The sequence below is a fragment of the Diorhabda sublineata genome, chromosome 7 (assembly GCF_026230105.1).
Source record: "Diorhabda sublineata isolate icDioSubl1.1 chromosome 7, icDioSubl1.1, whole genome shotgun sequence".
Lineage (NCBI taxonomy): Eukaryota > Metazoa > Arthropoda > Insecta > Coleoptera > Chrysomelidae > Diorhabda > Diorhabda sublineata.
The window spans coordinates 31,504,975-31,522,896 of record NC_079480.1 but is presented as its reverse complement, the minus strand read 5'-3'; the positions used below and the strand labels follow the sequence as shown (position 1 = coordinate 31,522,896).

General features: G+C 32.2%; 2 protein-coding genes across 2 annotated transcripts in view; both read right to left on the bottom strand.

The window, feature by feature from the left end:
- Positions 1-645: 645 nt before the first annotated feature.
- On the bottom strand, positions 646-17,875 carry LOC130446637 (uncharacterized). Its single transcript, XM_056783004.1, has 8 exons — positions 15,343-17,875; positions 12,097-12,237; positions 8,954-9,829; positions 6,495-7,336; positions 4,954-5,428; positions 3,289-3,622; positions 2,649-2,878; positions 646-1,067 (listed from the first exon to the last, which is right to left on the bottom strand). Exons 1-8 carry the CDS (start codon positions 17,843-17,845, stop codon positions 1,048-1,050), a joined length of 5,421 nt encoding a protein of 1,806 aa, XP_056638982.1. The 5' UTR covers positions 17,846-17,875; the 3' UTR covers positions 646-1,047.
- LOC130447127 (uncharacterized) overlaps positions 17,875-17,922 on the bottom strand; it is an 18,770-nt gene continuing 18,722 nt past the window's right edge. Inside the window, exon 11 of the mRNA XM_056783784.1 lies at positions 17,875-17,883. Within this exon, the coding sequence (XP_056639762.1) occupies positions 17,875-17,883 (9 nt within the window). The remainder of the gene's footprint in view (positions 17,884-17,922) is intronic.

The window sequence follows — 17,922 nt, the reverse complement described above, 5'->3', positions numbered from 1 at the left end:
ATTCCAAAGATATTTCATGCATATTTTGAGGCATTTTTATATATGTCTGGCTCAATCGGCCACTGCTTCACATACTCTCCTCACTATTCGACTTTGGAAAATTTTGCGACACTTACAAAATCTCCAACACTTATCAACATGCTGTAGCTAAATAGTGTTTTTACAAATAAACTTTTAAAAAACAAGTCAGTTCTATGTAAGATGTGCTGTTGAATAGATGTATATTTTATTATTATTAACAGGCAATTAAGCTTATTATGACTAGTGATTGGACACTGGCCTGTTTTGGACAGACATTGCAGTGTAACATTTTGGTCACACTCCTTTCAAATTTGATTCTCTCATTTGAATTTTAATGAGTAATATGTTCTTGGTGTGCCATATTTCAGGTGTTTACATTTGTTTTTTAAACAAACTATAATAGATAGATAAAACGAACATAAAATGTTTAGTAATTTGTTCTCAAATTAGTATTTGTGTTTCAACAATTCACTATATTAATTTGAACAAAACTATGCGGATGGTTGTTATCGGGATAAGAGCTTTGATGGAAAGTAGGTCATGAGACGAATGGATGGGAAAAATAGGTGAAACCAATATGTGATAATAGTTCCCTGAACTAGTAATAATAAATAAAAACATCTCTATCACTTGCTTTTTTAATCATAGTCAACATCGTATATACACAATTTGTAAATTTGTCTATAAAATCACGAAAAAAGTTTTTACAATCTAGCTTATCCTAATTAATATTAATCTGATCTTTAAATCTAGGAAAAATAAATAGGTACATATTAAATATTCTTGAATAATAAAGTAATTAAAACGACGACATAATATATATATGGTGGATTTATATATAAATTTTACAAAAAAAAGTTAATAACGGTTTTTTAAAAAATTATTAATTACATGATTACTAACGGCAATTTTCGCAAAAAATGCCCTAAAGGCGTTCTTTGTACACACTATCAACATATTTACAGTACTTAATCTTAAACTATAATAATATAAATACAAATTATACAACTTTACTCCCATACAGTACTATTCCCTCTTGTTGAACCCTGTAACAATACAAAATGTTTCTATCGTTTTTAATAACAAAACCATCACAAATAAATGAGAAAATGTTTACAACAAGTGAAACACTAAACTTTTTCTATAACCTCTTTTGTATCGTAATTTGAACAAAGGTTTCAGTGCAAACAGACAAATCTAAACAATTAAGGAAAAACATGTCGGACTAATGAAACCAGACAACTAGGTATAAATTGTTTTTAAATCTCATCAGGTATTTTTAAAATTTCATTTTGATGAATGTAAAAAAATCAATTTAATCATAGAGTTTATTAATAATTCAAAATCGACAAAACAGTATGAACACGAAGACGGAAAATGAATGCGAATACAAATTAAACAAAATGTTTTCATAAAGGGTTGTAGAAATAAAATTTTGTTGTAATATAAACAAAAATTCGATATCAGTTGAATGAGATATTAAAATTGTGTCTGTGTGCAGTATAATAATTATTAAATATATGCATGGTAAATTAAATGCACTGGTGGATCATTTGGAACAAAAATTATATAGGATATAGAATATCAATATATACTATATATACTAACTGTTATAGTTGTAAATATGATTTGTGTTTAATTCTTGTAAAAATCTTTCAAAACATATTTGAAGATACAGTTCTTCTACTACATCTACGCTCGTTACTGACAATTCTTTATCTTGTGGAATAGCTAACATTAGCAATACTACTGTAGTTTTTGAATCTATCCACAAACTCAAGAATTAAAATTTAATAACTGCACAAATCTCACTTTTAATATCAGTATTGTTAATTGGATTCGTCTGTTGTTTTGTTAATTTGTTTTAATCTTGATTGAAATAATCAAAATATTATTTAATCTGTTAATTTGTTTTATTAAGAATTATAAAAGCGTTATAGTTTTTCTTTAAAAAAATTACTTTACGCACTAGGGTGTAAAGAAAATTATTATTAACTTCTGTATTCTCATAAAATTTTCCGTAGTAGAAAAAATATTGTATGCAATTTGTGTGTAAAGGTTTTTTTTCGACTCATGTGATTGAAGACAATATTCACATTCTTCGAAAAAAGGCTACCTTACACACTTGTTACATAATTAACTATTTCTTGGTGTAAATATATAATTTGTTTGATTATTTAGTCTAATGACCGAGAATGCAAAAATTTTTTCTTTAATTTTGGGGGTTTTGGATATAAATTGATTGTGCGCTGCCCTATATCATTTTGTATACCGTCTAAAACGTAGTTATGGCTTTTTATTCAGATTTTTCTCTATTATAATTTAAAAGTTATTACAACCTTTATCAAACTTCTAACTCCGTATGTACATATAATTTTACTGAATACTTAATTATAAAAATATATAGTGCCCATTAATTCTCCGGAATTAAGAAACAGGGGAGTTCAAAACAAGACAAAATAATGATAGTGACAAGAGTGTCAAACATACAAAGGGAAGCATTTTAAAGAAACCCCAATAATTCAAGTATACAAAATGTATGTCTTTATGAAACTCAATGATAGCTTGTGTGATGGAATGAAATGCCATATTCTGATTACTATTTCAAAATCAAAATAAATATTTACCATGGAGGTTTTCAGAAAGAAGTGGTTCAATTCCCTGGTACCAATCAGCTTCAGAATTGTTACTTTTGCTGCTTTTATTCAACTGCATTTGTACCACGTTTCTGAGATCTTCCAACAATTCATTCTTCTTTTCATCGGAGAGTTGATTGCATTTAGCGGTATAAAGTGAAGTATTAGGTGTTTTTTGATGTGAGTCACTCCGACGATACAAATTCGAAACGTTGGAATTGCTAAATAATGAAAAATAAATTTATTAGAAACTATAATATTTATTTACGTTATAAGTCCGTGAAGTGATTTAGTACGGTACGAGATACACGCTTATGGACGAGGCGACGAAGGAGCCGAGTCAAGAATATCTAATAGAGTACCGTAATAATAACTTTACGGACTTATATCGTAATATGATTTTTCCATATTGTTTTCGGTTTTGAATTAAAATCAATATTATATCAAAATATGAAATGTTAGATTTGAAAATTTTACTGAAAAATAGCTCCTTTCATTATTGTCTTATCATTTAATTGGGATTAGGAGAATTTTTGAGTACTGTAAAGTACAAGGATACAGTATGAAAAAAAATATATATTTTTTCTATATGTATGCACGGCTCATATTTTAGATGTGGAGAATCACGTACCTTGATCCATAACTGGATAGCTGCTGCGATTGTCTACTACTGCTGGATTTCCTGGGAGAATAAATGTCTTCTCTGTCCCTAGAGGGATATGTAGGCGTATACTTGTGATAATAATCGGTAGATGGCCGTTGTCCTAACTGCGATCGATTAGATTCCATATTGGATCGATAATTAGGATTTCTTTGTGAAGATTCTGGCCTTACACCTCTATCATTTTTTCTAATGCTACTTTGATCTTCTAGTCTTCGTTTATTGCTGTAATTCGAGTCATTAACCGATCGATCGATACATCGTTTGTATGAATATTGATCGGGGCGGTCCGACTTGGAGTTACCTAAAATATTTATAAAAATTGTTGTAATTTTATTGAAAAAATTATTGTTAAAATAAGTACATATCAAATATGGAGCAGTGTTTAACTAGTTAGTCTTTAAACTGGTGCGTATTTCAAAGCCAATTTTACTTTGATTGCCAAATTGGCTATCAGGAGTTGGACTCCATCAGTTTTATGTATGACTCGTTACAGTAGTTTGACCAAATGACTCAATGATACCTGTAAACTAATGACATTTGCTGCGCCCTTGGTTGGGTGTGAACCTCGCTGTCATTTTACAGACTGTTACTTCCACCGTCGGGTTTTCGAGCAAAAGTGAGTATACAATTCAGTATCCCAATGCTCCTTCACCTCTAAAACCTGTTGCTTACATTGAGTCACTAATGATGTAGACAATTCGGGTGATTCAGTTTCTCAACATGACCTGCTTACACAATCGGTATTAGATGATCCCGTCAGGGATTTGGCGATTTAGTTTTTTGGTTTCATAGTTGATGTATAGGAGAAAGAGAGAAGGTAACAAGATGTATCCCTGATGAACACCAGCTTGGACCTCAAATCTTTCCGAGGTGTGTTTATTGATAGCGACATGGATGTATCGGTTTTTGGGAAAGCTACCAAGCCAGTCGATAAATGAGGACGAGAAACCGTACGATCTTAATTTATTTAGGAGGTTGTCATACCAAACTCTGTCAAAAACCTTCGATATTTCCATTGCGATTAATCTGGATTTCCCATATTTCCCTATAGCTTCAATCCATACGTTGGTGACATAGGCCAGAAGATCCCCGGTTGATCTATGTTTATGAAAGCTGATTGATGGTCGCTGATAATGTTAGCAGACTTAATATTAGCTGGTTAACGACTTTCTCCATGACTTTGGCAATGACTGGGCGTTTCTTTTTTTTTTGGTATTGGTTGAACCCGAGCAAGTTTTCAATATGCTGGGAATTGACCTCTTTTATATGATATAAAAAATAGTTTGCATAGCGGACTTGTTAGCAAGGTTATTAGAATAATAGAAGGTTCGTGACAATAACAAGATGCGCAGTAGACAAGTGACGTCACCGGTTCTTCTTCAATTCAGTCTCAATATATTTCCTTGTTTTTTTTTTCACATTCATAATTTTTAATAACATTTCAAAAAGTTTCTATAACCTGTATATGTGTGTTACATACTGGAAAGACGTCCAAAGACTGTCCCTACTTTCTTTGTTGGTTATTAATTTATTATTTTAAATGATGAAGGTACTTTTATGGATTGATTTCAAACAAATTTAACTTGAAGTTGCTTGATGAGGATTATTGTTTCAATTAACAAGTTTGCTTACTTGAAGTTGCTTGATGAGGATTATTGAAGAAAGGATTCGTATTTCCCTGACTAAGTAAACGGTCAAAAACATCTTCAGTACTCCTATATGTCTTTTGACTCTTCGATTTACTACTGGACTCCACAGCGTTCCTTTTGTCCCTATCCCGATTATTGTCTCTTGATGTCCTGTTAACGGGGTAACTGCTGCTGAAATTATTTTGGTTCCCTGATGCTGTAGGGTGCGCTGTGTACTGTGTACTAGAAGTTACTCTCATTTCTTTAAGATCAGTAGTAGGAATTCTTTCCTGGATTTCATTGTCTTCGGCACTGCTCGGGGTTTTAGACTTTTTCGATGCTTGATAACCATCGGGACTTTTTTTTCTTTTATTTCTTCTGGTTTTATAATCGCAACGAGATTTGTTTTCTACTGAAGAATCTCTTTTAGTAACTGCCCTTTTTCTCTGTTTGACTGCGTCATAGATATTGAGTGTCACCTGCAATTAAAAAAAAATAATTACAGTCACGATTGAAGATATAATCAAACAACAAATAAGTGGTAATTATATTCTATTTTGAATACTTGAGGTTTATCATTCAAGAGATCGGTGGTACCAATACGCAAGAAAGGGAAAAAAATTAATACAGAAACTACTAGATAGTCTATCAAATAATGACTAAGACCATAGAAAAAAGGTTGAGAAAATATGGAGAAAAACTTTATCGGAGACTATCAAAGCAGGTTGATATTTGGAAGATCAGTCACAGACAATATTTTCACTCTGAGGCAAACGCAAAGAATAAAGTGTGACTATGGTCTACCAATTTATTCAGTTTTCACAGATTTACCATTCCAAAAAAGCTAACAAGTCCTACCAAAATGACAAGGTAAAGACAAATCAAAGAATATCAATTTTTTTCCAGACCAGCACAGGATTAAAATAGAGAGAACCTTTTTTGCAGAGCCTCCATAGAAACTGCAGAAATAGAAAATTTACAAGTCCACGAAGATAAATTGAAGTTTATGATAATGACAACACCGCAAAGCAAATGAGCAATGGGAAGTTTTTTAATACAACTGTATGAAGAAAAAGCAATGAGTACTGATGGGATAATAATTATCAAGAAAATCTACAGAAAAGCGAAGCTACATCTATACTGAACAATAAAAAAACCAGTAGTGAGTGAGTGAGTAGAGTGAGAAAGCTATATATATGGTAATTGAAAATACTCAGGAAGGTACTAAGGGGTAAAAAAGGGAAAAATCGTGGCTGCAAAGAACAAATAACTAAATACAGAATTTATTTGAAGAAGCAGAGCTAGAAAAAATAATAATATCCAAAAGAATAGAATGGCTAGGTCATATACAGAGAATACCAGGTTTTAGAAGCATAGAACAAGAAGAAACAAGAAACAAAAGGAAACCAAGAAAAATATTGTGATGAACGACCTAAGAAAGAGGGGAATTCAGTATTGGGAAACCAAAGCCAAATAACTTCCAAGCTATACAACTAATGTAACTACTGTTAGAGTAATTAAGTTACATAATTATTTATTTCTTACCTCATTATCGTCGCAACCAAATGAAGAAGTTTCTGATCCGCCTCTAGAAGACCTATCTCGAGAAGAACGTCCCGAGCTGTTGGGGCTAACTGAAGAAACTCTATTATACAATTGATCGGAAGATCTTTCGTATGATTTTTTTGAGACACTTTCTCGTAAACGCTCTTGAGTTCTATGTAACTGAACTGTTGAGGTTGTCCCGTGATTCTTATCCCTTAAGGAGGTTTCGGCGTTTTGAAGATACGGATCATGTTTGGCAATTGTTGTTGGTTTGTCTTGAGAACGGTGAACTGTAGTTTTTGGTATAATCGGATAAATTACGGATTTTATCGATTCCTTAGATGGTGCTTCAGTTTCTTGTATAGCTTTATACGACGATTTAGTTGCTTGGGTGTGTTTTGATGGCGCGGTAGTTTCTGGTAGAGCTTTTGAACTGGATTTAGTATCTTGTGTAGGTTTAGACGGCGTTTTAGTATCTGGTTGGATAATGGCCATCTGTAGCTTTTTAAGATGATTACGTTTATTTGCATGATCAATTTTTGAGCCATTGATATTTTTGGTCTTTGTAGAAATATCTCTTTCTAATGAAGTGTTGTTTATACAAACTCGCTTTATACAAATATCGCTTTTTATGTCCTCATCTTTATGTGCAGTGACTAGATTTTTTGATTCGTGTTTATCCTTTTCTCTGTGATCCGATAATATGATGGGTTTAGATGTTTCATGTTTAGTTTTATTGGCAACAGAGTTAGTTGGTTTAGTCACTTTATCTTTTTCAATTGGATATTTGCTGATTGTACCATTTGTTAGAAGTGTAGAGGGCGATTCAACTTCTTTCAAGTCTGAAAAATATGGAAACAAAATTAAAAATTTGTATATGATTTAATAGTAAAATATAAAATAATTATTTGTACATTTGTTTCAGCCTACCTTGAATATGTGATTTTTTTTGAAAACATAATAAAAAATGAATTTTTATGCAATGATCGGACCGAATTAATATTTTCAGATGTTTCAGCATTTTAAGATAAGATAAATGGATTTGAAACTACTTATGGATTGTAAGTATCCATATTTAAAAAAAAAACACTGGGTTGGGGCAATTGTTAAATATAAGTGCAAATTTTGTACAGATCTTTTAGAGGTACATTGTGGGTGAATAATAATGGAAAAAACATTAAGAGTGGAGATATGCAGTAAAGTTGGGTATATCACGTACATGTTAATTTTTATTAAACTTAAATACAACTATACACAATGTGTTTGTTAATAAAATTTTTTATAACACCCATATAAGCCTCGAATTGCAAAGATCTCAAACGATGTTTAGAATGCTGTCATTGGATGGGGGCACGATTAGGGATAATAGAATTTTTATCCGAAATTCTCTGAACAAATTAGATCCCATCTAGAAGTAAAGTAAACGTTAATTTGAATATTTTGATTATTATAGTTTATTTTTATCTACGAGAGAGTGATAAAACCTACTTACTAATCCAAAACTTTATAAGGCCATTTTGAATATTATACAATAATCTTAATATTAAAAAAAAATCATAATTGTACCTGAGCCAATACAAGTTGTCGAGCTTTTATTGGTCTTGTTTAACCATAAGCTGTATAGAGCAATAGAAAAAGGTTTGGACTGGTCAAAAGCCCTGCGCATTTGCCAATATTAGTTGAAAACAAATTTTATCGAAAATACGATTTTAGGTTTATCAGGTCAAACGGTTTTGTAAAAGGTGTTTTATTAACTTTTGAATCTACTCGTACCGATATCTACACTATGAGGACATGATTATTGACGTTTTATAAAAATAGTTCGAACAAATGATATTTTTTTTTCATCAGAACTGTATAATAGTGATGGATAATGCAAGTTACCACTCGAGACTTTTAGAATTGTCCACAACCAAATGGTTGAAAATTTTTTTTATAGAATGGGCTAAATTTCAAGAATATTAAGTCACATCCCAGTTCTGTGAGAGGAAAATTTATTGTGTTCTCACCATACAGAGAATTTCCAAAAATTTGAAATTGAGAAAATTTCAGAAATTCATGGAAAAATGAGGGTGGTTAGATCTTCAAAAGTCAAAAGAATGGGTCTTTCAAGACGAGCCAGATTAAACAAAAGTTGCTAGCTCAAGAAAGCAAACTGTCTCCTGTTTTTTGAATTAACTGGACATGTCGCCACCGTTACATTAGAGCAACGTACGCCAGAAGTGTTGGAAAGAATCAGGAAAACCAATCGCAGATATCGAATTATTCTCCACGACAATGCGAGCACTCATCTGCCTGTACAGTCCTTATTTGGCACCCAATGATTGGGAGAATATTTTGAAAAACAATAAAGTCATCTCCAATTATAAAGTTAACTTAGAAATTTTGTTTTTAATACAATCGATGTTCAGTGATCATTGAAATAATAACCAATTTAAAATAACTTTGATAAAACTTACCAGAAGGCTTTAATACAGGAACACCAATTGTAGAAATGGTGTTGATTACTTGTTTGTTTTGATAATCTTCTGAAAGTTTTTCTGATTCATTCGATTTCAGTACTTCATTCGCTTTCGTCGGAGGGGAAGAAGACATTTTCGTCCACTTTCTAGGACATGTCCTATTACATTTTCTACTCGGAATTTCGACGTTGTTTCGTTTCATATGACTTTGAGTAGATTGTTTCTCTTTAATTTTTTTGTATAAAGCCAATTGTTGTACTACTTTTTTCGATTTGCCAGTACCTTCACTTGAACGTGAATTTCCGGTATCAGAACTAGATTTTTCAGCGAGACAAAGAGGTGTTTCACTAGTGTTGTCCATTTGAACCTGATATTGTTCTTTTTTATCGATAGAAACAGTTTCTGGTGTTATATTTAACATGTCGTAAAATTTCAAATTTGCATCAGGCATTTTAATATTCGCGTCTAAAGATTCTGAAGCTGAGATTGTAATTTCTTCCGCCAAAATAGGATTAGCATGACCACTCTGCTGATTAAATAATTCATCGTGAAATGATTGTTGGTTTTTTCCACTGTTTTGTTGACCCCAAGGTTCGGAACCTGTACAATCATTAATATATCCTCTTATAACTATTGGAGTATCATTAGATTGATTGTTGTATTCGACAATCACTTTCGGTTCATTATCCCACGATTGAAACGGTTCTGATTCTCGTCTTGATGCATTTTCATCCGCAAGATCCAAATCCATAAGAGATGAAGTGAAATCTAAGAATTCATTTTCATTACCGAAATTCAGAATAACATTCGTAAATTCTTTCGCTGTTAACGACATTTCCCCTCCGTCCTCAGCGATACTCATCACTGGATCACCTAAGCAAAGAAATTGTTAATTTAATGTTACACATAATACGAGTTGTAAATAATATACACTAAAGGTCAAAAGGTTTGGTCCACCCCATAATTTATTCATTAAATTTCAAGGTGATACTATTCAACAAATTTTCCTTTCATATTGTCAAGCGAAGAAAGAAAGATTCATTGGATCGAATTTGGAAGGATAAACAAAATTTGCTCCTCTGCAGGGCTAGGGTTGTGTTTGCTAACTTTTCTGGAGGAGGAAAATCAGACATTTAGGATTTTTGTATAGATTGAAACGAAAAGAGAGCTTGCAAGTAAAAACAGCTCTTCTGGATGCGTTATTCCCTATCGTTGGCCATTTGGCTGGGGAACCGATTCACCAGGTTGCAGGAAAACCTAAGAAAACCTGCAACACCGACAAACAATATAGAGTGTGTGGTTATTATCAAGGTAGATTTCAGGGAGGTCATTGTACGCTGTTGCTAGTAGCCGAAGGGGCGGATAAAGAAGTTTCTTTCTGGATTCTGCGGCGACGGACCGTATATTATTGACCCACAGGATCAGAAGAGTTTGTCTGGAAGCGGAGTTATTTGATTTGATGGTACGAATCACGCTTGGAGGTCGAAACGATGTCTTACAAACAAAAAATAATAGTGTTGTTTACTTTATACTAACGCACGTTGATATTGTCCTTTATATGAGAGCGACACGTTACAACTTGCCAGTACCGGCTGATTTGTTTATTATTTTTCAACTGCGACTTATTTCCTCAGTGTTTATGATTTTAGTTTAGTCCCAGTTCGCCCCGTGAGACGCAATAACGTGCTATGAATCATTCTTTTAGGACCAAAGTACCTTTTTGTCAAGTTCGTATACGAACTATTTTCGTTCTCGAAAATTCTGACCTGAAAGTTTTAAAATGGTTAAAACCAAGGAACTATCGGTTCTCACTTTTGCATTAATGGCAATTATTCATAGTTTAGGCCAAACTAACCGTACCATCTCCGCCGAATTAAAAATACCTGGACTACAGCGTGAAAAAATATGCTTTGTCGATAGAAAACGTTAAGGGCAGCATCGAAAAACCACAACTGCTGAAGATAGACGTATTGTATTGATCAGTAAACGTGATCGACGACTCACGAGCCCATAGATAGCAGCTCAGATCAATGAATCTAGGGATCTACCTTTGACTATTTTGTGGTGGTTATTAAGGTCATTAAAACCCAATCTGAACTTAATTGGACCGACGCGAGGATAAGGTTGATAAAAAACAACATTACGTTCATAATATTGTCAAACATTTAGGAATTGATGTAAATATATATAATATATGTATACTTAAACGTGAATTGTTTACTATTAGTCTCAGGTAATCATAGAAGTAATGTAGATAGAAATTGTATTTAGTGTAATTATGAAACCAGTGATCCAGAAGATTCCATTCATTTTCCACCCTGTATTCTCAATTAAGGTATCTTTTTATTTATATCTCCGGAGTCCACATAAGACGTAAGCGTTATCCTTTAACGTAATAATACACAACAATTTCTACAGTGAAAAGTAGATTGAGAGAAGCTGGCCTTTTTGGTTAGTGAAGATACTTCCTTTAAAACATCAAAATAAGAGATTGCAGAGCGTACATAAAAATTGGACGCATGAAGAGTAGGAGAAAATATTATGGAGTGATAAGTCAAAGTTTGAGGTATATTAGTAAGTCAAAATAAATGTTTAGTAATAAGTTTTAGTGCATGGTGGATAATGAATAGTTTAGTGTTAGGTTAAAAATAAATTAAGTAAGTTGTTGATTTTTATTTAAATACATAAAATTTGATTATTTTCCTGCGAGGTAGACAACCAAAACAACAAATCCGCAAGCACTTTTAAAACGGAATTCAGTTAGTAGATCTCTTAGCCCTATTCAGAAGAGCAAATATTAATCTTCCTCGGTTTTCTACGGTTTCGTGTTAAAAGCAAAAAGACTGCTAATAGTTAACGAAACTGTGTTAAGAAGAGCTCTCTGTAGTCTTGGCGAACTGGATAAAATCTGAGGAGAATAAATCTCGATTCGTTATTAGTTTTTTTTATATTCAAACCTAATTTGGCATCTTATTAAACATCACCAAGTTTCAAATATATTTTGGGGTAAATTTTATTTTTCAAAGGAGCTATTTTACTCAGAGATCCATAACATTGGATCTTGTAGTAAGTAAGATACACGGTATAATAAATAAAAAATTATTTTGAGAAATTAATTGTAATAAAAACTAGAAACTTACTTGTATAATTTGAATAATAATTGTGGTCATTAGTGCCGTCTGATATTTTCATTTGGGAACTGCCAGAAAGTTGATTTGCAGGAGGTAAGTAGAATTGGTTTTCGAAAGGTAATCGATGCTCCATAATTTCTTCTATCATAGCTAGAATAAACACTTATATAGAATAAATAAACATGAGTAAAAATTATTATGCATTAAATAACATACCTCCACAAGTTTATATACTAGAAAATGAAATTGTAAAATGCAAGGAGCACAAAATTGTACATAACATTTTAATTTAGAAACAGAGTATAGGATAAGGTGTATAAGAATATTTAATTCATGATAGAAATAAAGAAAAGTGTAAAAAACATCAATAAGAGATTTTAGAAGATCATGTGTCCGCTTTAAATATTTATCAAACATGACATACGAGGATTGTTCTCAAATATAAACCCGAATTTTGCTATAAAAAATTTGTATTATCAAGTTACAAAGCTTAAATTTTTTACAATTTTTCCAGATAGTCTCGTCACACTTTTACCACCTCTTCTGAAGCTTTCGAATACCTTTTTCGTAAAAATATTTAGGCTTGCTGCGCTCGTAGGTTTCTATCCCCGCATTGCCACCGAATCACAGTCCGCCAAGTGCCTCTTTCAAAAGACCAAATAAATAATAGTCGCATAAGGAGGGTCTTACAGTGTTTCTAGACTGGTTTTACCATGTTTTTTGGTGGTTACTATAATAGTGCGCGTTCACAATTCGTTGTTCAGTGAGAAAATCAACTGCAGTTACTCCTCCAGGTACACAACCCCTTCCTCGCTGACAGTGTAGCCTTCGATTTAACTGGCGTGCTTCTACTCCATAGACGCGTGTTTACTATCCAGAATTTAGTAGTTTACCCAAGCCTCGTACTGCTACAGGAGACGCGCGCTAACTTCCCAATTTCTGCTCAAAATTCAGAAATCTTTGCACACATCTGGCTGAAATTTTGCGGTAACCGAGAACAATTGTTCTGGGGCAAGTTTAGCATCACTTTTCGGAAAGCGGAACACCATTCATATACTTGAGTCTTTGAGATGCATTCATCCCCGAATTGCTCGAGTAATTTTCGCGGTTTTTACATTATCTTTGACCAAAAAACGAATAATTATATGTTGCGTTAACAGATGGTTACGTTAGGTTAAGTAAACTTAAAAGTGAGTAGTATAGCAAATAAGGCTTAACGAAAATAGTACTTTTTTTGACCCAAAGTGACCTGGCATTTTAAGGCCATTTTATTATAAATATTTAAACAAAATTCGACTTTTACAAAAAAATTCAATAAAAGTTATGTACAACTTAAACAATTGACATATTAACAAAACTAAACTTGATGTTTTCCGTTTTTCAACAAAATAAATTGTAGTGAGAAACAAAAAAAAACGAGAAAATTAGTATCTTCCGAAATCCATACTGTCACCTCTAGCCCTTATTATCAATATTTGCTTGGGATATGTTGTTCCAATTTGCTGATGAATCTGAATGAATTATATCATATTTTGAATATCAATAATCTTTCTTCAAAAGTTTCCAAAAGGACTTAGGTCCGAAGGCAAGTTTCCACTTTCGATTTCTAAAAGTTCACTAGCCCCTAATAAGGATCAGTGTACCCCTGTTTTATCCTGCATAAAGATTATCTCCAATTTCTCTTCTAGGAGATAACTCTAAATTGATATCACCTTCTACCTGTTGAATCTGGTCGGTTGAAAAGCGAAGGAGGTTGTGATCTGATAAAATCCTCCCAAAACTTGAAAACTCAAACTCAAGAGTCTTTCCTGAAACATTGAGGAACAATTTTTTGATAAAAATTCCTCACACTCTAAACAATGAGATTATTCACTCATTCTTTTATTCTTTCATTCTTTCTCCAAAAATTATAATAAGATTTAAGTCCGAAAGCCAGTTTCTACAAGTTTGCTAGCTGAGGTGGTGCGGTATCATACAGATGTCCAATTTCACCTCTAGGAGGTAACTCTATATCAATATTATCTTCTACCTGTTTAATCCGGTCGTTTGATAAAATCCTTCCGGAGCTAGGAAACCTAACCTCTAGAGTCTTGCATGAAACAGTGAGGACCAATTTTTTGATGAACATTCCTCGCACTCGATTTCCTCTTAAATACACCTTAGACTTCAATAAGTTGTCTAGATAAGGAACATTCAAAATCTTCTAGGAATTTTGGTTTCTTTCATGACTGCTTTTGCCTATATAGAGGTATATGAGTATATTTTTTTCCCTGCACATTTTGATTCCATATTCCAATTATTAATCATAATCAACTTAAATTTACCAAGCCACAATTAGCAAAATTAAGTAGCTAAATAAAATCTGTTAACATCATTTTATTATAGAAAATGATTTACAAAACAAAGGCAAGGAGTAATCAGGATCAGGATTTTCATCGAGGAACAGGTATCTGGATAACATAAAGTTGGGTTCGTTTTTCTTGTACTATCTGAAACAAATTAATAATTGTATTGATATTTCAGTGAAGACATGCACAAGATTCTAGAAAGATTAATTATAGAATGTTTTCTCCATTATACCATAAATATAAAAGTTACCATAAACTTGAACTTCATTTTATTTAATTTTAATTTGATTGTGTATGATATAACACCCGCTGTATAACCGCCTATAGAATCTTTTTGAATTTATAAGGTTATTTTTTGATAATGATTCCGATTAAAAAAAGATTAGTTGTAAAAGAAGAGAATCGCAAAATTGCGCCGATTCCTCCAGGATGGATTCCTTATAATCATGAGATCTGTGAAATGAAAGTCATACAAACTTAATAATACCACATTCATAGCTATCCGTTCCTATTCTCATTTTGATATGGTGTCTTATTCAGTTCATTGTATTCTAACCTAACCCAAAATGCACTAGTCAATACAAGAGTAAAAGAAAATAGTTACTAATAAAAAAATAAGTAGATATAACCTAAAACTTTTCAATCATTCGTCAAATAACTGATCTGAGTTATTTTAGTAAAACAAAAGTTGGTGCTGCATCGGTAAGGGAGAAATTAAATATCTAATCTCATCTGAGTTGAGCAAAATTAAATGGGGCGTAGAATGAATGAGTTACACTTAAATGAGTCAAATTATCTGAGATTTTATGCAAAAGGAACACTACAATAATACAACACAATGTAGAGTAGTTTAGAAATTTTTCATCTCTCTTCCATTTGCTAAGAGAACTAAATAGTAAAAAATTACCTGGATTTTGTAAATTTTGTTGTGGGTCATTTTGAATCTTTTCCAATTCTGCAGGATGTACTTCTTTGGATTCATCATGAACTAAGGTGTCCTGTCTTGAAGTTCCGGGTTTGTGGAGGTTTTCATCGACGACAACTGTGCGAATTTTTTGTTTAACGCTAGGATCATCAATGCTGTTTTTAAACTCGGCAGGAGAAAAATCTTGATTATTTAAAAATGGTACAAGAATTCTTTCCAAATCTGGCGTTTCAAGAACTGAACTATTGTTGTCGTTGTGCAACTTTCTACAAGTTCCTTCGAACCCAATATTTTTATCTGTACTGCAAAAATACTCGTTGTTATCTTTGAAGATTTCTGCTTTCACCTTGTCGTTTTCATGAATTTTTAAATCAGAATTCAATGATGCTATAGTGGTAGTAGGGGTTGTTATATATGATCCCTCTTGAACTTTATTATTTTGAGAAGTAACTGAATTTTTATAATAATCTGTTAAATCAAATTTGTTGACAGTTATCTTTTTTAATAGTTCATCATTGTAGTTTATAACTTCCTGTGACAAACTGTATTCGAGACTTGTCGCTGGCACTTCAAGTTCTGCTTTATCACCCATTCCTTTGTTCTCTAATACTATTGACGTTTGTTCTGTAACTCCCTTCGTACTCTGGATCTCCACAATGTTATCACATTCTTCGAGCTCCATTTGGTTCACAGAATTTTCTTTATCAATTATTTCTTTATTGATGATTGCGTTTTCTTCATTTTGATCCATTGTAAAGTTTGTATCTATCAATATTGGTGAAGTTTCTTGTACGTTTTTAGTTTCATCTTCTTTGCTTTCATCACTTTTCTGATGTGCCATCACAGATGTATATTTTATTTCTTCCAAATCAACATTTACATGTTCTAATTCCTTATTATTGTTAGTATTAGCATCTTGTGGAAATGGACCTATTGCTAAAGATGAATCGTTATTTTTTTCTCGAATCGAGTGATCCTGATCATTTTCAGATAAGTTTTCTTCTTTTGGACAAGGTATAACTGTATCTTTCAATACTTCTGCATTTATTGTTTTTAATTTTATATCGTCAATTTTGTTTTCTTCACTTTGGTAGTTTTCTGAAACTGTAACTCCCGATATTAGTAAATCTGGTAATTCCTCATTATTGTCGATTGTATATTCTTCCCTTTCTTTAATTATAATTTCATTATTGCATTTGGATGTTTCTATACTTGTATCTGTCAATGATTCTGAATCATTTTCTTTTGATTCAAACTTATTTGATGAAACTGGAAGTAATACTTTCGATGTGTCGACTGTTTCTGTTGTTTCAAGATTTTCTGTTGCATGAACATATAATTCCTCAATTGTTTCTTCTCTGATTGAAAGATTTTCGTTGATGGTATGTAATACTTGGTTTTCATTTTCCAATTTACTTGATTCTACAATCACTTCTGCAATTACATTGGTGGTATCAGTAATGTTCAACTCTTGATATGTACTTTCAGATTTTTCTAATTCTACACCCCGAGGAAAAATTTCATTTTCAATATCCGAACTGCCATCATCTTCTTGGTTTTGTAACTCTATACTCTCAGTAACTATTTCTTTATTTCCAAATACAAAATTGACACTCTCTTGATTTTCAGTCTTCATATTACACTCTTCATGGGTGTTTGCAAATTTCTGTGACATTACTGAATCAACAATAATTTCTTTGTTCTTAAGTTCAGAAATGGCATCTGTAGTTTTTGTATCAACAAGTCTAGAATTGATATCTTCTTGCTCTATAATATTTATATTGTAATCTTGATGTATAATTTCAGATCTAAGGGACTCAAGAGTCATTTCTTCATATCCAGTTCCAGAATTTTTATTACTCTCTCCATGTGTAAAATCAGATTGATGTGACTTTATAGTTTGGAGAACCATTTCTTTGTCATCAATTCCAGAATTGGAACCTACTTGATCTACTTTATTTATATTATAATCTTGAATGATCTTCTCTGATATAGACGACATTGTAGTATCAAGAACCATTTCTTCATTAAGAATCCCAGAATTTATATTATTCTCTTTATTTGTAAAATCAGATTGATGTGACTCTATAGTTTCAAAAACCATTTCTTTGTTATCAATTCCAGAATTAGAACCTTCTTGATCTACTCTATTTATAGTATAATTTTGAAGTACCTTCTCTGATGTAGACATTATAGTATCAAGGACCTTTTCTTTATTAATAATCCCAGAAATCATATTAGTCTCTTCATGTGTAACATCAGATTTATGTGACTGTATAGTTTCGAGAACCATTTCTTTGTCATCAATTCCAGAAATGGAACCTTCTTGATCTACTCTATTTATAGTATAATTTTGAAGTACCTTCTCTGATGTAGACGATATTATAGTATCGAGGACCTTTTCTTCATTAATAATCCCAGAAATCATATTAGTCTCTTCATGTGTAACATCAGATTTATGTGACTTTAAAGTTTGGAGAACCATTTCTTTGTCATCAATTCCAGAATTGGAACCTACTTGATCTACTTTATTTATATTATAATCTTGAAGTATCTTCTCTG

Bases quoted from the DNA above. Each gene is read 5' to 3' on its own strand.
- LOC130446637 (XM_056783004.1), bottom strand. From the start codon at position 17,845: ATGGTTCTCCAAACTTTAAAGTCACATAAATCTGATGTTACACATGAA. The intron at 7,337-8,953 runs GTAAGTTTTATC...CATATTTTTCAG, and splicing joins TCCTGTATTAAAGCCTTCTG to ACTTGAAAGAAGTTGAATCG. The intron at 2,879-3,288 runs GTACGTGATTCT...TTCATTATTTAG, and splicing joins CTATCCAGTTATGGATCAAG to CAATTCCAACGTTTCGAATT.